Here is a 22041-nt window from a genome sequence, read left to right as displayed (position 1 = left end):
CAGATTTCAAATTTTTAAACTTGTTTGAAGCACACTTCAGAATTTTACATTGAGTTTAGTCTGGGGTATTCCGGAAATTCAGAGCATCATATAAAGAAATCTGGGTTTATACAGTATTAGCATATGAATGACTTTTTTTTTCCAAAAATATTTCTTTAGGTACATTATTACAATGAAATGTTTGGTGTATGGGAACCTTTACTAGAACCCTTAGAAATTGATCAAACTGAAGATTTTAGACCATGGAATCTTGGAATAAAGGTATATGTGACTTTAGATGAAATTCACATATTTAAGTAGAAAAATTATTAATTGGATAGATCTCATCTATATAGAATAATAATTATGTGACTGAGGGTAAGGTTAAAATATTAATATTCTGGGCCTATTGATGCATGTTTTTGTAACCACTGAATAAATGAACTTTTTAAAAATAGAAGACAATGTTTTATACTTGGCAGAACTTTTGTATAATGTTGCTAATCTCTGACAGTCTTCAACTTCTTTGTAGTATAGTTCCTAGAAATTAAAGAACGTTAAAGTAGGAAAGAACCTGAGGGACATATACCCCATTGTTTTATGTATAAGTAAACTGAGTCCAAGAGAGCTTAAGTAAGTATTTCCTTCAATATCAGAGCTGGGATTTTATGTGATTTCTGACCATGTCACCACATTCAGTCAGCTCCAGTGAGTCTTATCTTCAGGATCAAATATAAAATCTTTTTGATTTTTAGAGACCTTCTTAACCTGGCCCCTTCCAACCTTCCCATTCTTGTTACTTCCAACTCTCCTCTATGCAATCTTTGATCCAGTGACACTAACCTCCTTGCAGTTTTTCACACCAGGCACTTCATTTTCTGACTTTGTGCCTTTTCACTGGCTGTCTCCTATAGCTGGAATTCTTGCTCTCTTCATCTCTGTCTCCTGGCTTCCTTCAATTTTTAGCTGAAATCCTACTTTCTGTAAGAAGCATACCTTGTCTCCCTTAATGCTAGTATCTTCCTTACATTGATCATCTCTAGTTTATCTTGTATATATCTTTGTACAGAGTTGTTTACAACTTCTTTTCCCTATTAGATTGCAAGCTATTGAGAGTCGGAAGTAGACCCACCCCCAATTTTTGTATGCATAGGACTCAGGACAGTGGCTGGCACATAGTAGGCACTTCATAAGTATTTGTTGATATGACTCTTTACTAAGATGTAATTTGTGTCAGTTGTACCATACTGATATAATTTGTGTACCTCCCATATTGATGGAAATCATGGCTCTGTCAGAGGTCTGAAGTAAGTTATCTAGTGGCAACTCAGATTGAAGCTGTGGCAGTAGCAGAAATGATGACACCACAATCTTATATTTAATTTAATTTCACCTTCATTATCCTATCTTAAATTAAATTAAATTGTGATAGTTTCAATTATAAGAAGTTCTTGTGTATATTGACCTAATATCTGCCTCTCATAACTCTCATAACATCACAATTTAATTTCACCTTCATTATCCTATCTTCTAAGAACCCGATGTAGTAGTTGGCAGATTTATTATTACACTCATTTTTATAATAAAGAAACTGAAACTCAGTAGGGTCAAGTGATTTGTCTGAAGACAATGCAGTAAGTGGTTGGGTTAGGAGTTGATCTTAGGCTTTGCACCTCCCAATTTTGTGCTCTGATACGCATAGTTCTTGGGCAGGAACACTAGTTCCTGCTGTTAAGGAGCTCAGTTTTATAGTAGCTTACAGAATTTGATGACCTGTGTTCAAATGGGCATAACTTCTATAAAATGATAGAAAACATTACACTATGAGGCAGCCTGTAATAGTTCAAGATTTTCCCTCTCTTTTTCAGGCATTTATAATTGCTCTACTGATTTCTGTTCAAATGATAAAATTAACTGGTCAAGAGATATGTGAATTTTTAACCTGAAGGTATTTTTTCATTTGTGAGAAGTGTTTTGGAGGTGTTCCTTTTCTTTTTCTTCTTGGCTTGGACAGCTATCATAGTTTGGTAGAGGAGGAGCAGAGTTTGCCTTCTGTTTTCCCTATGAGGATGTGTTATTAGAACTAAAGAGTTTTCATGGAAGACTTAGAAGAACCAGTCAGGGCTGAAAACAAGAGGCCCTCTCATTTTTCACCTTTAAGGGAAGACCATGTAAACTGGAGACACTTAAGAGGGTAATGAGGGGAAGGGAATAGGCAGCAATGGAAGGATACTAGGGATTCATCTTCCCCTAAAACTGGGCTGACTCTCCCCGGCCTGGATGATGAGGCTGATGCTTCCAAAGGTAGAGGGAGTTTCTACCAAACTTCTCCTTACCTCTCACTTTGAGATCAGGACTTAGGAAGGAATTCAGATTAAGATGCTTTTTAGGAAACCTCAGGCAGTGGCAGGAGGAGGCTTTTGATGGTCTTGTTAGAAGCTGCCCCTAGAACTTAGCTTTTGTTTTTTATACCAAGTTCTTACTGGGACTCCTGAATCCATTTTCACTTAATGCTTAAAGGTAGCTCAGGTTTTTCCTTTTGTATGTTTTTTTTAAAGGTGAGGTCTCACTGGTGGCCCTAATTCTGTAATACACAATGTCATAATTAAGATTAGAACTTTTAATTTTGAAAATTAGACATGTGCTTTTAATGAAGTGCAATTATTTTGGTTTCCAATTTTATCTTTATCTAAAACAAAATTGTTTGTAACATTTTAGATTAAAAAGAAAGCAAGGAAGACTTTGGTTGAATCGGACACTGAGGAAGAGAACTATAAAGTGCCAGAGTACAAAACAGTAATAAGTTTCTATTCAAAAGATCAATTGAACATTACATTATCTAAATGTGGCCTTGTAATGTTGAATAATTTAGGAAAGGTAAGAAATTAATTTGAATTTAACTAATAGGGTCCTCCTTTTAATTTAATTAATAATTCCTCTTCTTGACTAAGAAGTAGATTATTTGATTTGACAAGATTTCTGTTATGTCTTCTATCTTCCTTATTCGGGCAGCTGATTGGTACAGTGGGTGGAGTGCCAGGCCTGAAGTCAGGAAAGTTCATCTTCCTGAGTTCAAATCAGGCCTCAGACACTTACTAAATGTATGACCCCTGGGCAAATCATTTAACCCTGTTTGCCTCAGTTTCTTGATCTGTAAAATGATCTGGAGAAGGAAATGGCAAACCACTCCATTATCTTTGCCAAAAAAACCTGAAATGGGGCCATGAAGAGTAGGACACGACTGAAATAACTGAACAGCAAGGACAATAAAATTTTCTTTATTGTTTGTAGTATTTCTATGTTCTATTTTTATACATTTGGTTTACAATATATTTTGCTTATTAGGCATTTGCAGAAGCTGCTACACAAACTTCGGATGTCTTCACAAAGGATCAAGCACCATTTATGATTTTCAATTCTCTTGGCATTACCATCTCTGTGTCAATGAGTGATTCCTTTCGTGTTCTTAATGTTCCTGTGGCAAAAACATATGAATTAAAAAATGAAGAGAATTTAAGTATGGATTATTTCAGAAGTAACGATGGTGATCAGTTTAGTGCAATGACCAGCCTAAGCAGCAAACTTTTTTTCATTCTGCTCAGTGAGTGTAAAATTATTTTTTTCCTATAAGTAGATTTACTGTAATGATATCTAGCATACATATTTTCGCTTGTACACAGGTATAACATAATGTTATTTTTTTTCCAGGAACATGTCATGTTGGGCAGTTAGTTTGATAAGAACAGTGGGATAAATGGGAACTGAATGACATTACAGTGGTAGAGTTTTTAAACTTCATCTTATTATTTCTGACCCAGCATTCTTTTATGTTGAGATTTTTTTTTTATTCTGATTGTCACCCAATATGTTTGCTAACCCAGTTTTGGTACTGTGAATACTCCTTAAGTTTGCAACATGTGGCTTTATCAATTTTATCTATAGGGCTGGGAACTAGCATAGGAAACTCCTGAATGAGGAAATTCCCTTTACCAATCCAGATTGTCACCTTGTCTGTAGTTTCTATTCTTAGAACACTGAAGAGTGTGACTAGCCCAGGATCACCTAGCTAGTATGTTCCAGAGATAGGGTTTGAACCCATATTTATTTAGTTCTGAGGCCACTTTTCTTAATCATGCCATATTGCTTCTGAATTCAATTTGTCAGTAGACAGTCATTTAAGAGCTTACTGTGAACTGTGTTTTAAAAAGTATTTGTGCTAAACTGTACTTTCTAAAATTATTGCTATTTATAAATTAATGGCTGTTGTACCCATTTTGGCAGTAAGCATTTATTATTAATTAATATCATATATACCAGTAAAGAGTTAACTGTGTGGCAGTTAGCACAGGCAGGAGTAGAGCCCCAAACCCATTTTGTCTCTGAGAGACAGCATGTGGTCTCAAGGCCCAAGTGACCACATTCTGAGCCAAAGCATGACCCAAGAAGGAGCCAAGGTGATGACCTTCCATGTGGTCAAGGCTTTTTAGCCTCTTTTGATACAGTCAGGTCATTATATATATTTTTGTTTGGTTTTTTTGCGGGGCAGTGGGAGTTAAGTGACTTGCCCAGGGTCCTACAGCTAGTGTCAAGTGTCTGAGGTCTGATTTGAACTCAGGTCCTCCTGAATCCAGGGCCAGTGCTTTATTCATTGTGCCACCTAGTTGCCCCTAGCAGGTCATTATATATTGATCAAAGCTAATTGGTTAGCATCATTCAATTCCATTTTTTGCCGTGACTTGAGGATGGTCCACATTAAAATGAGCTCTACAGTGACATCTGGGAAAAGCTTGCAAAAAGACTCACCAAAGGGAGGTGTGGTATAATCCCATTGGGTCAATTTAGCTAGACAAAAGAATCAATCTCCCTCCTTACTATACCCTTGGGTTGGTCCGGAAACAAGATTAGCATTTCCTCCTAAGAATTGGACTTTCTGGGGTGAGAGGGATTGAGGATTGAATCTGGATCCCCCCAAGAAACTCATTATTAATAATTATTTTCTCAAAGTACTAAGCATTGTACTAGCCCAACAAATACAAATATAATAAATGAAACATTCCATGCTCACTAGGAGGTTCTGTTTCAGTAGAGGAGACAACAGACACACACACACACACACACACACACATATGTATGTATATGTATGTATGTGTGTATATATATAAAAAGTAAAGAGACTAAAGACAAAAACTAATTAGTTAAATACAGAATGTTTTGGAAAGGAGGTACTAGCAACTGAGGAAATCAGAAAAGGCTTCACATAGCAGTTGATGCTTGATGTGAATTTTGTAGAGAGATTCTATAAGGCAGAATTGATGAGGGCTATGAAGAACAGCCAATACAAAGTATTGTTTGTGAGGAACAGAGAGAAGGCCAGTTGGGCTGCGTTACTGAGTGTAGTAGGGGGAGTAAAAGGGTTTATTGTATCTTAAGTTCTTCTCATCTATAATATTGTCAGTAGAGGTTAGAAAGAGTAATATTCCCTCCAAGCTGCTTCTGTCACCTTGCTTTACTGCCCTATTATAGACACAAGGGTATTTACCCTCCTCAAGGTGTTTCCAAAGCTTAACTGCTTTCTACTTGAATCTCTTTTCTAATATATGTAAACCAAGGTGTTTAATTATATTTGTTGTGTACCATCGCTTGATTTATCCAATGGCTTGACACACTCCATTCCTCGCAAATTAAAGTCTTGTTCACACCTAGTTTATACTTTTGATTGGTTCTGTAACTCAACAAAAAGACATTGTCAACTGATGAGGGTATGAAGACATGGTGCATCTTGTCACATTAATTGGGATTTGAGTGCTCTGGGATACTCCTTAAAATCCTTAAATTGTTGAAATATCTCTTCTCAAATGTAATATTGTCATTTTATTTGCATATTTTAATGGCAATCTATAAATTTCAATGATGAATATACTTATATCTTAGTTATTGACATAATAAAAATTAAGATAAATAATCCTACCAAACTTTGTTAGTCAGCCTATGTTAGTCAAACTATGTTAGTAAGACCTTTGGGTCTCTCATTTGTGAAATATATATATTTTTTTATTTAGCACCTGATAACCATTCTACTGCTGATAAGATTCCATTAACAAAAGTGGGTCGACGTTTATACACTGTTAGACACAGAGAGTCTGGTGTTGAAAGATCTATTGTTTGTCAAATTGATACAGTTGAAGGAAGTAAGAAGGTTACAGTCCGATCCCCAGTGCAGGTATTTTGTGATTTGACTTTTTAAAAAAATTATACTATATTTATATTCACATGAATTTCCTGTAAAATGTTTTTCAGAACTATATTTCATGAACACAATGTATTATATCCTGGTAATCACCTTTAGAAAAAGTTTTTTAAAGGTCACTTTACTGCTTTTGAAAGTTTTTATGCTACTTTATTGAATAACTTCTTTTATAAGTTTCAAGGTAGTAATGTATTTATAATTTATATTCATGGTAGGATAACTCAGTGCTGACTGTCCCTCTCAGTTGTTTTAACTTTGCTAAATCAGAATACTTGAATTATAGTTACAAGTCTACTCCTAGTCATTCACATATGTATTATCTTCTTTTTGGCCTATTGACAGTAGCTTTTTATTCCTAAATTAACTTTTCCCCCTGAACATGTTTTAGGCAATCATTGGTATGTGCTTAGGGTATCAAATTCACTTTTATATTAGAATGTTTGATGTATGATTAACAAAGTATTTTACTAACTTAATAATATAGTACCCTAAGCAAAATAAAAATTATTTTCAAATATCTTAATTTGAATTCTACATGCACTTGCCTTTTATTAGCATACATATTAAATAATTCAGTTTATGTATAACCAGTGTGCTTAGTTTCCAAAACACACTTTTTAAACTAATATACAGCCCAAAGTGGTTGTTTGACTGTCTTTCTTTTCTGTCTGTTCTTCCTCTACATTATTTCCTTATTGCCAAACTGTATATTGTCCCAAGCAGCCTACTAAATTATAGTTTTGCTATGTTCTTGGCTTGTACCTCAGGCTCCTAGTAGAGGCAATGTCTTTATTTTCATTAAAATGGCAGAGCCAGGAGGTCAAGATTAGTGATTTATACCTAGCCACAATTAACATAGTAGGATGTAATACATGAGATGGAACAGTGGTGTCAAATAGAAACAGATCCTTGTGGGCTGCATTTTGACTTAGAAAACCACAAATTGACATTATGCTCTATTATCTTTTTCTTTATTTTGTTAAGCATTTTACACTTGTTACATTTTAATCTGGTTTAGCCTGTGCTGGAGAATTTTATAGGCTGCAAGGTGGTGGGGTTTGACATCTCTGTAGTGAAACGTTAATGTTGGAAAAAATATTTTTTGAAGATGCTTTGGGAACTTCTGAATTTATTAAGATTAGGTGGCAACTAATTTGAAGTCAGGCAATAATTTGATATATTAATTTTATTCATAATCATGGAAGTATTTCCTTTATTTTTATAATTTTTATCAGTACCTATAAGTATGACTAGCAAAGTTCCATCCTTTTCCAATATATTTGAGTATATTTTTAGAGAAATTAACTTACTTTTTGCTGTTTCTGTTCTTTTGTATGATAATAAGAATAATGTGTTTGTGCCTTTATCTTCAAAGTGACTTATTAGTGTTTGTTTTTAATTATTTTGATTTTGTAGATGCGAAATCATTTCTCAATTCCATTGAATATTTATGAAGGTGACACATTATTGGGAACTGCTTTACCAGAAAATGAGTTCAACGTGCCATTGACATCTTATCGGTGAATTTTAAAAAAACTGTTTAGTTTTTTTAAGTCCCTTTTAGTATTACTTGTGTATAATCATGAAGAAATTATAGAACTAAAGAATTAGCCTATTTGTATCAATGTTGCTTATACTAGAAGTTTTAAAATGTGTTAGATAATTATAGGTTATAGGAAAGTTGATTGTCACTATTCTGATCTTACATCACACACAAAAATAATCCCTGAGTTATTAGTATTCAATATGAATATATAATGTGGAATGAAGCAAAAGTGCCATGTTACTATTCATCATGACAGATTTTTAACCTTTAATTGTTTTACAAAATAAACTAGTAGAATCACTAGAAATTTTGTTTTATCTTTTTGACTTGTGCTTCAGTAGAAGGCAGTATATTCTACTCTTGATAATGTGGCAAGTCAGGAAACTTACATAAAAATAGAAATTGTATGAGATTCTTGTCTTAAGCCTAAATTTTAGCATTATGCTTTTTTATATAAATATAAATTAGCCTAATAAATTATTTTTATTAGATAGCATTTATAAAGCACTATAAGGTTTGCAAAGCCTTTACACATATCTCATTTGATCCAAGCCACAACCCTGTAAGGTAGATGCTATTATTATCCTCATCTTGCATATGAGAATACTGAGACTAAGAAAGGTTAAGCATCTTGCCCAGGGTCACACAGCTAAGTAAGTGATGGAGGAATTATTTGAAATATTTTTGCTATGAATTATAGCAAATTATTTATATCCATCAGTTAACCATACTTGTATGGTATCATTTAAGGTACATAAATAAAATTTAGATTTATAAATAGTTTTTAGATTTAGATTTAGATTTATAGTGTACATGCACACACGTGCACACCTATCTTAAGTTAAAGAAAACCCCAAATATAAATTTCTAAATTTTTTTGTACAGTGATGCAATATTTCCACTTCTGAAAGGATTTCTAGAAAGATTCTTTAAAAATTCCCCAAATGCATCCTATATAATTTTGATTTATAGAAATATAATTTATGAGCAATATTTTAAAATATATTTATTACATAAAGGTATACAATCAATGCTATTTAATCCTTACTGTTTGAACTGGTGAGTCATTTAATTGCAGTATATACCAGATTTTAAATTACAGTTATCTTTGAATATTAAACACTTACTGTTATTATTAGTAAAGGGGATTTGACCTACAAAATTAAATGCTCTCCCAAATAGAACTCTAAATAAGGATGGAAGCACACCATAACAAGAAATAATTCCTTTTAGTTTTGCATTCTTGAGCATCCTGCTTTATGGGAAAGGTATATAGAGACCTAACATTTCCTTGAATTAAAGGAATTTATTTGTCTTGACTTTTATTTATGAGCCTTTATAAGTAGGAGGATGGTGATGCACTTAATAGTATTAGGAAAGACACATTCAAAATAACTACAAAATTCATAAAATAAATAGGAGTCAGTATTCTAAGGCATGCACAACATATATAAATATAGTTATAACATGATAAGGAAATTAAGAAAGCACTAATTGGGGGGTGTGTCTATTGTTCACAATTCGACTGTATTAATAATGATTCTACTAACTAACTAAATTTACAATTTTACTGTGTATCAATGGAACTATCAAAGGGATATTTTATAGAACTAAACAAAATAACAACAAAATTAATATGGTAGAAGAGAAAGTCATGAATCTCAAGAAGTAAAAGAAAAAAAATTATAAATGAAGAAAGAATACTTGCAGACCTCAAATTATTATATAAAGAAGTAATCAAAAAAATTTATCAGGTACTTGTTTAAAAAATTGAAAAATATGTTCTGGGGCAGCTAGATGGTGCAGTGGATAGAGCATTGACCCTGGAGTCAGGAGGACCTGAGTTCAAATCCAGCCTCAGACACTTAACAGTTACTGGCTGTATGACCCTGGGCAAGTCACTTAACCCCAATTGTCTCACCAAAAAAACAAAACAAAAGAAAAATATGTTCTTAGGACACTGACAAAGAAGAATCAGGAAAAAAACTGAATTCAATAATCCAGAGTTTCCTTACTGACATTACTTGGGAAAGAATTCTAATTTGATGAAAACTGCTGGTAAAATTAGAAATAATTTTGGCAGAAATTAGAATTAGACCAACATCTCATGCCATATATAACAAAAGTTCAAAACAGATGTTTGTCCTGATGTAATATGAAAAGATGTATGTATATATACATAGACATAAACAGTGTGTATATATATGTCATACACAGATACATACATATATTTTTATGGAAGGTAGGTGTGTGTGTAAGTAATGCACACACAACCAGATATAGTTGGGAGAGCATTAATCAAAAAGTAGAAGTGATTACAAAAGATAAAATAGATAATTACAATTAAATAACATTAAGAAGCTTCTGTATGATTAAAATTAATGCAATTATGATAAGAAGGGAAGCTGTTGATAGGGGGAAAAGTCTTTATATCAAATATCTTTGATAAGGGTCTGATAGCTAAGACATATAAGAAAATTGCACAATGGTGGGAGACTAGTGAACTGTGACATTGTGTATACTGCTAAACTTGGTTGATATGTTGGTTTACTGCACTGCTTCCTCCTCACCCACCTTTTCATTCTTTAGTATAAGGAATATCTCTTTGGATAGGTGAGGAGGGAAGAAATATTATAAGCATAAATAGCATCCCCCAGAATACATATTGGACTAATATGAGAGTATAGAATGAAAAGTTCCCAGGGGTCATTTTCCTTCGGGAGATCCAAATTAATTTTTGCAGTTAAATGGAATTATTACAAAATCTTCATTCATATTCATGTGTTTACTATATAGAAATGTTAAGACTCCTTGTGTTAAAATAAGATGTTCCAACCTGATTAAAACCCTTAATGATTAGTGAACACATATTTTCCTTTTCCTAACAGAAGTGATGTTTCCTTAACACTTTTATGTGCTGATATTTGTAAGAAAGACATAACTTTTTACTTAAGCATAATTATCCCTCATACTAGAAGTGAAAGTCTTCATTTATAAATCTGATCTTTGTTTTTCCTGATGCTTTGTTTTTTCATGGTTGGCATTCAGTGCTTAAGGACTTGTACTGCTTAAAACTTTGTAACTGTTTACAATGAAGTACATGCATTTTTTTGAAATGTGGGACTAGATAGCTTCCTCACTTATTTTTTGCTTTCAGTAAGTTTTGTGAGCTAGATACTATTCAACTAGTTAATGATGAATTTCTTTAGCAAAAAATTTTATGATCCAAATTTGCATTATAGCATGAACTTTGCATGGATACCATGTCTCTAGGAGAACCACCATTTTAAAATGAAAGTATGCCAGGTCATGTGTTTTGCTTTATTTATCCAAAAATGATTAAAACATGGTCCTTCAAACAAAATTATTATAGTCTCTATAATGTATTTAGTTACTATATAATTAAGAATGTAATTTTTTGAGTAGTCTTTCTGGTTGTTATGTTTTCATATATTAAAATATGATCTAAATCCTAACAAACAGGATAACTGCATAAGAATTTTAAAAAACACAATACAATAATTAGCTATGCTATTAGTTTGCTTCTAAAAAACATTTCAAAGTTGTTACAGTTTGATTTTTTTTCCCCACAGATCAGTCCTGTTTTTGAAACCAGAAGGTGAAGAATATGGACCATGTGATGCAATCAACTTTGAAGAAATTATAAAATATGAAGGACTCCTTCTAGAAAAGAAATGTCAAGCTTTATCCTTATCTAAGAAAGCATTTATCATTAATATTGTACCTGAAAAAGACCAATTGACATCAATGTCAGCATATTCAGATGATGGATGGGATTTACCATACATAATTCACCTCTGGCCTCCTGTTCTTCTACGCAATTTTCTTCCTTACAAAATTGCTTATTATTTAGAGGTACTTTTTTTGGGGGGGGGGGGTGAGGCAATTGGGGTTAAGTGACTTGCCCAGGGTCACACAGCTAGTTAAGTGTCAAGTGTCTTGAGACCGGATTTGAACTCAGGTCCTCCTGAATCCAGGGCCAGTGCTCTATCCACTGTGCCACCTAGCTGCCCCTCTAGAGGTACTTTTAAAAAAGAGTTTTGTATATTCAGTTTGGTAATTGAAGGTTGATAAAAATAAGAAAAATAAAATTAATTATACCATTCTGATTTAAATTGCACTGCTAGAAAGGAACAAAGGAACATCTAGGACAATGGGAAAGCAAGACAAGGTGGTATAAAATAAAGAAATATTGATGTGTTAGGCCTAGGAGAATAGAAGTGTTTTCAAAATTTTGACTATGAAGCAAGTTACTGTTTAGAATATTGGCTAGGGATCTGGCCTCAGAGTCAGGAAGACCTGGATTGAGTCTCACATATCAAGACACATATTGCTTATGGGATCCTGGGCAAGCCATTAAACTTCTCAGGTCTTCAGACAGGCATCTCTTTGAGACTGAAAATTCCAAAGAAAATCCTGCTCCCCATTGGTAAATAAAATTCAGGACATTCATATACTAATGAAATTACTGTTCAAAAAATCAAAAATTGCAAAATTAGGTTTGTGTGCCTGCTACAGAAATTTTGGCTCTACTATGAGAGAGAGAGAGAGCAGGGAGGGGGGCTGGGGCTGGCTATCATTGAACCTGGGGAATATCTTAAATACAAATAGACTTTTTCATGTTATTCCAGAAGTAACACTTTTTTCTTTTTTTTTTTTTTTTTATTACTATAGGGGAATGAACTTAGAGTTTTCACTCTAACGGAGGGTTGTTCAGCCCAGATTTATACTGCAGAGTTGGATAACACTAGGCTACATTTAAAGTTAATTGACTATCTTGACCATGATTGGAAAAGTGAATATCAAATAAGATCTAATCAACATGATATTGGCTTTATTAGTTTCATTTGTGTCACTGAGATAGAGAAGACAGAATTAGTTATTGCCATTCACTTGACTTACACTCCTGGCCAGGCAATTGTAGCATTTCACAGCCCTTATTGGATGGTGAATAAAACTGGTCGGATGCTACAGTACAAAGCAGATGGGATTCATCGAAAGCATCCTCCTGATTATAAAAAGCCAGTACTCTTTTCTTTCCAGCCTAAACACTTTTTTAATAATAACAAGGTATGTCATTTTAGACTTATTTTACTTTCTCTGCTGTCCTTCAGAATTCCAAATTAAATAACATCTGAATCTGCAAAATGATAATAATAGTATCTACCTCATAAATATATTATCGAATGAGTATATAACAACCATTGCAAATCTTAATGTGCTATATAAGTATAAATTTTTGCTGCTGCTTTTGTTATGCAGACAGATTTTTATTCTTGTTAAGAAACTTTAATTTTTTAAACTAAGAATGAATAAATTATTTCAAAATTTTAGAATTTATTAAAGTTTAAGTTCCTCTGAAAATAGAGGAATTGATGATATAATGTTTGATATTTTCACAAGTTCAACTAGTGAAGTATTATAAGAAATTTTTTAATTTCCTGAACTTAACAATGTATTTGTGTTTTTATTCTTCCTCAGGTTCAGCTAATGGTAACTGACAGTGAATTATCAGATCAGTTTTCAATTGATACTGTAGGTAGTCATGGAGCTATTAAATGTAAAGGCATGACAATGGAGTATCAAGTGAGTCATTTGTGTGATTATGCAATTATTTTATCAATGCATGAAAAGTTCTTGATTATTATCATTCAGAGACTCTATAAGCTTGTAAAAATAATAAAGTGTATTTAATTTTTCTATTCTCAGGTTGGTGTGACCATAGACTTGAGTAGTTTTAACCTTACAAGAATTGTGACATTTACTCCTTTTTATATAATAAATAACAAAAGTAAATATCGTGTAAAAATATCAGAAGAGGGAAATGAAAAATGGATCTCTCTTGATTTGGAGCAGGTAGGTGGATGAACTTCAAATTTACCTCTTTTGATGATGGTTTGTTAACATGAACAACTTATTCAGAATTTTTTCTTTCTATAAACTACCTCTTATGTCAGACTATTGTATACCAGTATAAAGTAGAAGAATACTATTATTGTTATTTTTTTGGGTAGGGCAATGTGGGTTAAGTGACTTGCCTATGTTCACACAGCTAGTGTCAGGTGCCTAAGACTGGATTTGAACTCAGGTCCTCCTGGATCCAGGGCCGGTGCTTTATCCACTGTGCTACCTAACTGCCCCAAGAATACTATTCTTTATTATTCCTCTACTAAGTTTGAAACAAAGCATAGATGACAACATATTGGGCAGCTAGGCGGTACAGTGGACAAAGTGCCAGACTTGGAATCAGGAAGCCTCGAGTTTAGATCCAGCCTCAGACACTTACTTAGTTGTTTGACCCTGGGCAAATCACTTAACCCTATTTGCCTTGGTTTCTTCATCTGTAAAATGAACTGGAGAAGGAAATGGCCAACCACTCTAGTATTTTGCTAAGAAAACCCTAAATGGGTCATGAAGAATTGGACATGGGTAAAAAATGACTAAGAAACAGCAGCAACAAAGATGACAAGATTAAGTGAGACAATAAAAGATATCATTATTGTGTATGTGTTTGCTGTTCTGAACTATGAATAATCAAAATGTCCTATGAATTATTGATTTCGCATTTTTGTCATTCGTTAATATTATCTAAGTCAAAATAAATTAGAAAAATAATTTCAGCTCATTTTTATAGTGCTTTAAAATGTGCAAAGTGCTTTCTTCATAGCATAACAAGTACAAGTATTGATAATCTCATTTTACACATGCGGGAAATTTATCTCTAAGAAGTTATGTAACTAACTCATGCTCACACAACTATTAGCTAGTGTCTGAACCTAGTTTCAAACCCAGGTCTTTTGACTCTCTACCCACTACAAAATATTTTTGCACTCAAATGAAAGAAGACACTGAGTATAATTATAGAAGCTCTGTTCAAATAACCACCCACTTGAAAAAAGGGAAACTGGATGAAAATTAAGACTCCTTAACTATTTTATTATAGGTCACTATAATAATGTAAGGACAGCAAGAGTCCCTTACTCATATCAACTAGTCAGCATTTCATCTCCTTGCTTATTGATCACTCACTAAGTATTTGTTGTCCTTACTCTGGGCCAGGCTCTGAGAGAAAGAGTGGGACAAAATTCTCCTTTCCAAGTGTGTCATGTGGGAGGTGGTATTTGAACTGAGTTTGGAATGAGACTAGAAATCATATGAGATGAAAATGAGGAAGGAAATACATGATGACGTTATGCAACTCTGCCTCACTTAAATCCAATTCAGAGCTAAGTCATCACCCCATGATGTCATTGGTCCTCTTTGGAAAAAAAGGACAAACAACAACAGTGTTTTAGGCATCTTACATGGCCTATGTGTAACGATTGGAATAACGCCAGCTGCTGGAGACTTACTGTAGAAGAGTTCCGCCCATGAAGCGAAGGTCTTTGAGGGCAAGACCAGGAGTCTTTTCTTTGGCGTCAGGAAGTGATGCGGGCTAGTGGGAGGAGGAAGGAAGAGACTGGCGCTCAGTCTCATGCTCTTTCCTTTGTGCTCTGGCGGAGAGCGGAGCTAGAAATGTGCTCTCCCTTTAATAGATAGATGAATCTAGGCCTTTCTCTCTCTCTTTACCAAATTCTTATTCTCCTTAATAAATGCTTAAAAGTCTAACTCTTGCTAAAGCTTATAATTTATTGGCGACCACTCATTAGATATTTTAGACAGACTAGCTAGAATTTTAGCCCTTAACATATGTAAAGGCAGCACTGAGATAGAAGATGGAAAGTCCTGTTTGAGGGATGGCAGGTATACTAGCTTGTCTAGACTGAAGTGTCTTAACAGGAGTAATGTATGATAAGACTGGGAAAGTAGGGTTATGAAGAGTTTTAAATAACAAGCAGGAGTTTCTATTTGAGTTTATCAGGCGTGACTGGAGTTTATTGAATAGGTGAATGAATGAAAAAATATTTAAGTGCCTACTATGTGCAAAGCACTGTGTGAAATGTTGAGGATACAAATAGAAAAATAACCTGCCCTCATGGAGCTCCTATTCCATGGAAGGGAGTTAATATATGCAGATGGTTTCAGCTGTAAGTTATATGGAAAAGCCTAGTCATTCTTTGTGTTTAATGGCAAGGTAGTGATAATACATCCTTTTGTGTCAGGGTGACTGTGGGGTTGGGCTTGTCTCCTGTATCAGCACAGCAGCTCCCTCCTTCTGACCTTCCAAGCTGTTCTTGGTTAGAAGATGATTTCATCACATTCTTCTGTGAGTTTTGCTGTTCCAGGCATTTTCCTATGGCCTTATTTGGATGTTTTTTGGAGTGATCGTGTCATGAGTTTGAGAGCTCACTACCTTTCCTCCGCCATCTTGGCTCCGCCAAGACATCCTTTTTAGTGTTATTTCAATGAATATTAAACCATATGAGAAGAGCATGTCAACTAAAGGCAATACTTAGAGCATAATTCCATTAGCAAGATCTTATACAGCAGGAAGGTGAAAGATTATAAATGGAATTATTTTTAAAAACAGGGAGAAAACTAGTCTATGGAGAGTTTAGCCTATTTCCTAACTATGTCCTATAATGAAAGTATCTCTAAATTTACCTACAACAGACAACAAACTCAAAAGGGTTCAAATCTGCTTCTCTTTACTGATCTGTTTTTGGCAGGTATGAGGATACACACATGTAGTCCTTCTGACTGGGGAGGCTGAAGCTGGTGATCATTTGAGTTTTGAGAGTTCTAAGCTGACAGTAGGGGAAAAACATTTGAGTGTCAACACTGTCATGCAGAAATGTGGTGAACCTCTTATTCGAATAAAGAGGGTCACTTGATTGCCTGAGGAAGGGCAAACTAACCTAGGTGAGAAAGACAGCAGGTTCAGGCTTCTGGGCTAATCAGAAGTGGGATGGGGTACTTTGGTGACCACTGCATTTCCAGCCTGGGCGAGATTAATAGACCCAGTCTCTTCTTCCTTCCCCCTCTCAGATCTGTTCTTATCTGTGATAATATTACAGTGTTACTAAATTGGATTTTACATCTTAAGTCCATGATGTTCTATGTGAGCCAATAGTAATGGAACTTAAGATAAAGTAGAGAATGTGGCTGGATATGACCAGCTGAAGAAAGCTGTACTGGAGACAAAATAAACTAAGAAGCTTTTAAGGATGATTTTTCTAGCTATTGCAGAGGAGAAAAATTGTTTTTAATGAAAAAAATTTTTAATAATTTCACAAAAATAAAGACAATTTGAAAAGGCATTACTTATTCATGTGCTCATTTTATCATCTTTATAAAATATTTATGAGAATTGTTAATTGAAGCGCTAAAGGTATAGCCCTGATTAAAAAGCAGTAGAAGAAGTAGTTTGCTAGATACCATTTGGGGAATTGCAACAGCACTTTTATGATCATCTGATGCTTACTGTGAGCTTTCTAGCCCCTTTCCCTTTATCATGCCCTCAGAATCACAGAGAGTAACATAAACCAACCTGGATTTTATCTGAGAATTTTATCAAGTCTACATTGTGTGAGCTAAAATGCATAAACTTTCAGGGTTCATGCATAGCCCAGGCCCCCTAGTGTATGTACACAGTATATCACATACATTGTCTCATGTCATTTTTCTTTATTCTCTTGGAGCTTAAAGCCCCACTCGGTGAATTCTTTCTATGTATTAACCCTTTCTTCTTCCTTGCCCCTCATGTGATGCTTGCAACTCTTACTCTTTTCTCCCCAAATGTCACACATACCACCTTCTCAGAGATGCTGCTTAAATTATTGTTTGTCAGGGTGCATGGCCCTAAGTATATCAAATTCACAATAAGTCTCCGTTATCAAGATAGTTTGTAGCTTCATTGTATTTGTATATCACTACCTGCGTTGATCTTTATTTCAACAGTGATCTAGCTAACTCTTACTTGTTACTGTCTCGGCACTATAGTGGTCAGATATATATATATATATATATATATATATATATATATATATATATATATATATACACACACACCTGTGTTCCAAATTGCTCTCCAGAATGGTTGGATCAGTTTACAACTCCACTAACAATGCATTAATGTTCCAATTTTTCCATATCTTATACAATATTTATTATTTCCCCTTCTTCTTATATTAGCTTATCTGATAGGTAGGAGGTGGTACCTCAGAGTTGTTTTAATTTGCATTTCTCTCTCTAATCAGTAGTGATTTAGAGCATTTTTTCATATGGTAATAGATAACTTTGATTTCTTCATCTGAAAACTGCCTGTTCATATCCTTTAACCATCTCCCAGTTGGGGAATGACTTGTATTATAAATTTGATTTAGTTCTCTATTAGAAATGAAACCTTTATCAGAAACACTGGCTGTAAAAATTGTTTCCTAGCTTTCTGCTTTTCTTCTAATCTTTTGTTTTTGTAAAAACCTTTTTAATTTAATGTAATCAAAATGTTTGATTTATAATATAGTTTTAGATTTGGTATAGCTAGCCCAATTTCCTATGCATTTTTTTCATTGGTTCCCTTGATATTCTTGACGTTTTGTTCTTCCAGATGAATTTTCTTATTTTTTCTAGCTCTATAAAATAATTTTAGGTAGTTATATTGGTATGGCACTGAACAACTAAATTAATTTAGGTAGAATTGTCATTTTTATTACATTAGCTTGGCCTATCCATGAGTAATTGATATTTTCCCAATTATTTAGATCTGACTTTATTTGTGCAAAGTATTCGTAATTGTGTTTGTATTGTTCCTAGGTTTGTCTTGGCAGGTAGACTACCAAATATTTTATATTGTCTACAGTTATTTTATTTTATTTTATTTTTTTAGTGAGGCAGTTGGGATTAAGTGACTTGCCCAGGGTCACACAGCTAGTGAGTGTTAAGTGTCTGAGGCGGGATTTGAACTCAGGTACTCCTGACTCCAGGGCCAGTGCTCTATCCACTGCGCCACCTAGCTGCCCCTACAGTTATTTTAAATGGAATTTCCCTTTCTATCTCTTGCTGTTGGGCTTTGTTGGTCATATATAGAACTGCTGATGATTTATGTGAATTTATTTCATCTCTTGCAACTTTGCTAAAGCTCAAATGGTCATTGTTTCAAGTAGTTTTTAGTTGATTCTCTAGGATTCTCAAAGTCTATCATCATAGTGATAGTTTTGTTACCTCCTTGTCTATTCTAATTCCTTCAGCTTTTTTTCTTCTCTTATTGCTAAAACTAACATCTCTAGTACAGTATTGAATAATAGAGGTGATATTGGACATCCCTGTTTCACCCTTGATCTTTTTGGGAATGCCTCTAACTTATCCCCATTACATATAATGTTTGTTGATGGTTTTATGTAGGTATTGCTTATAATTTTGAGGAAAGTTCCATTTATTCCTATGCTTCCTAGTACTTTTGAGTGCTATATTTTGTCAAAAGCTTTTTCTGCATCTATTGTGATAATCATTTGATCTCGGTTAGTTTTGCTAATGATGTGGTTGATTATGTTGATAGTTTTCCCAATGTTGAACCAGCCTTGCATTCCTGGTATCAGTTCCACCTGGTTATAGTATATTATCCTGGTGATAACTTGCTGTAATCTCTTTGCTAATATTTTATTTAAAATTTTTGCTTCAATATTCATTAGTGAAATCGGTCTATAACTTTCTTTCTCTGTTTTGGCTCTTTCTGGTTTAGGTATCAAAACCATATTTGTGTCATAAATGGAATTTGGTAGAATTCCTTCACCTATTTTTCCAGATAATTTATATAGTATTGGAATTAATTGTTCTGCAGATGGTAGAATTCATTTGTAAATCCATCTGGCCCTGGAGATTTTTTTCTTAAGGAGTTCATTGATGGCTTGTTCAATTTCTTTCCCTATAGTGGGAAAGACAAGAAGAAAAACAAGTCTTTGACTTCCACTTCTGTTATTCTGGGTAATTTATATTTTTGTAAATGTTCATGTATTTCCTTTAGATTGTCAAATTTATTGGCATGCAGTTGGGCAAAATAGCTCCTAATTATTGCTTTAATTTCCACTTCATTGGTAGTTAATTCCGATAATTTGCTTTTCTTTCTTTTAATCAAATGAACCAAAGGTTTATCTATTTTTTTTTTGATACTGGTAATTTGGTTCTATTTTCTCTCCTTTTTAAAATAAAATTAACCAAAGTTTTATCTATTTTATTGATTTTTTTCCATAAAACCATCTCTTAGCTTTACTTAGTAATTCTATAGTTTTCTTACTTTCAGTTTTATTAATCTATCCTTTGATTTTCAGAATTTCTAATTTAGTATTTAATTGGGGATTTTTAATTTGTTCTTTTCCTAGCCTTTTTACTTGCATGCCCAATTCATTGATTTACTCTCTATTTTATCCATGTAAGCATTTAGAAATATAAAATTTCCCCTGAGAACTGCCATGGCTGCATCCCATAAATTTTGTTGTCTAATTGTTGTCATTCTATTTGATGAAGTTATTGATTATTTCTATGATTTGTTGTTTGACCTACTCCGTCTTTAGAGTGAGATTATTTAGTTTCCAATTATTTTTTAGTCTTTCTTTCCATGGCATTTAATTACATGTAAAGGATGTATTTGCTATTTTTGCTTTTCTGCATTTGACTGTGATGTTTTTGGGCCCTAATACATGGTCAATTTTCACATAGGTCTTATGTGAAAAAGGTATATTTCTTTCTATCCCAATTCAATTTTTCCAGATGTCTGTCATATGTAACTTTTCTAAAATTCTATTCACCTTCTTAACTTCTTTCTTATTTATCTTGTGGTTAAATTTACTTAGTTCTGGGGTAGCTAAGTGGTGCAGTGGATAAAGCACTGGCCCTGGATTCAGGAAGACCTGAGTTCAAATACAGCCTGAGACATTTGACACGTACCAGCTGTGTGACCCTGGGCAAGTCACTTAACCCCAATTGCCTCACCCCCCAGAAAACAAAAACAAAATTTACTTAGTTTTGAGTGGGGGAGGTTGAGATCCCCCACTGGTATAATTTTATTGTCTATTTCCTTTTGTAAATCACTTAACTTCCCCTCTAAAAATTTGGATGCTATATCACTTGGTGCATATATGTTTATTAGTATTGATATTACTTCATTGTCTGTGGTACCTTTTACCAAGATGTAGTTTCCTTCCTTATCTCTTTTAATTATATCTCTTTTTGCTTTTGCTTTTGCTTTGTCTGCAATCAGGATTGCTACCCCTCCTTTTTTTACTTCTGCTGAAGCATAATATATTCTGCTCCCACCTTTTTTTTTCCTTTTCCTTTTCCTTTTCCTTTTTTTCTTTTCTTTTCTTTTTTTTTTTTTTGCAAGAAAATGAGGGTTAAGTGACTTGCCCAGGGTCACAGTGTAGCTAGTAAGTGTCAAGTGTCTGAGGCTGGATTTGAACTCGGGTCTTCCTGAATCCAGGGCCAGTGCTTTATCCACTGTCACCCAGCTGCCCCTGTCTGCTCCGACCTTTTACCTTTCCTTTGTGTGTATCTCTTTGCTTCAAATGTGTTTCATGTTAAACAACATATCACAGGATTCTGGTTTTTAATCCACTTTGCTATTTGCTTCCATTTTATGGGAGAGTTCATCCCATTCACATTCACAGTTATGATTGCTAACTGTGTATTTCCTTCCATCCTATTTTCTCCCTTGTTTATACTTTTTTCTCCCCTTTCACCCATACCAGAGTTTTGCTTCTGACCACTGCCTCCCTCAATCTGCTCTCCCTTTTATCAGCCCTTTCCCTTTTCTTTCCCTTTTGCTCTCCTACTTCTGCCCCATCCTTCTATCAGCCCCCCCACACACACACACACACTTTTCCCCTTACACTTCTAATTCCTTATAGGGTAAGAAAAATTTCTTTATCCAAATGAATGTGTATGTTATTCCCTCTTTGAGCCATATCCTATGATAGTAAGGTTGAAACAATGCTCTTCTTTTCCTTTGTTTTAATAGGTCTTTTGTACCTCTTCATGTGATGTAATTTAGTCCATTCCATCTCCTTTTTTTTCCTCCCCATATCATCCTCGTTTTCACCCCTTAATTTTTTATATCATCACATCAGAGTCAATTTATGCCTATTCCCCCTATGTATACTCCTTTTATCTGCCCAAATAGAGTATTATCTTCCCATGTAGGAATGTAAACAGTTTAGCCTTATTGAATAACATGGTTGTTTTTTGTTTTTTTTTTCTTATTTACCTTTTTATACTTCTCTTGAGTCTTGTATTTGAAGACCATATTTTCTGGTCATTTCTGGTCTTTTTTATCAGGAAAGCTTTAAAGTCTCTTATTCTACTGAATTCATCTTTT

General features: G+C 34.0%; 1 protein-coding gene across 5 annotated transcripts in view; it reads left to right on the top strand.

Annotated features, from left to right (window-relative positions):
* The window catches only part of VPS13A (vacuolar protein sorting 13 homolog A), a 244393-nt gene that overhangs the window by 144538 nt on the left and 77814 nt on the right, over positions 1-22041 (top strand). For all 5 annotated transcript variants that reach the window (XR_006352770.1, XR_006352771.1, XM_043963495.1 and 2 more), the window contains exons 42-50: positions 160-261; positions 2698-2856; positions 3325-3580; positions 6039-6199; positions 7643-7746; positions 11366-11648; positions 12468-12863; positions 13275-13379; positions 13503-13649. Coding sequence is in view for 3 of the 5 variants with exons in the window: in XM_043963495.1 (XP_043819430.1) it covers positions 160-261; positions 2698-2856; positions 3325-3580; positions 6039-6199; positions 7643-7746; positions 11366-11648; positions 12468-12863; positions 13275-13379; positions 13503-13649 (1713 nt within the window). In the remaining 2 variants the exon portion in view is untranslated. The remainder of the gene's footprint in view (positions 1-159; positions 262-2697; positions 2857-3324; positions 3581-6038; positions 6200-7642; positions 7747-11365; positions 11649-12467; positions 12864-13274; positions 13380-13502; positions 13650-22041) is intronic.

This window comes from Dromiciops gliroides, chromosome 1 (genome assembly GCF_019393635.1).
Source record: "Dromiciops gliroides isolate mDroGli1 chromosome 1, mDroGli1.pri, whole genome shotgun sequence".
Lineage (NCBI taxonomy): Eukaryota > Metazoa > Chordata > Mammalia > Microbiotheria > Microbiotheriidae > Dromiciops > Dromiciops gliroides.
This window is presented reverse-complemented; position numbering and strand designations above follow the sequence as displayed.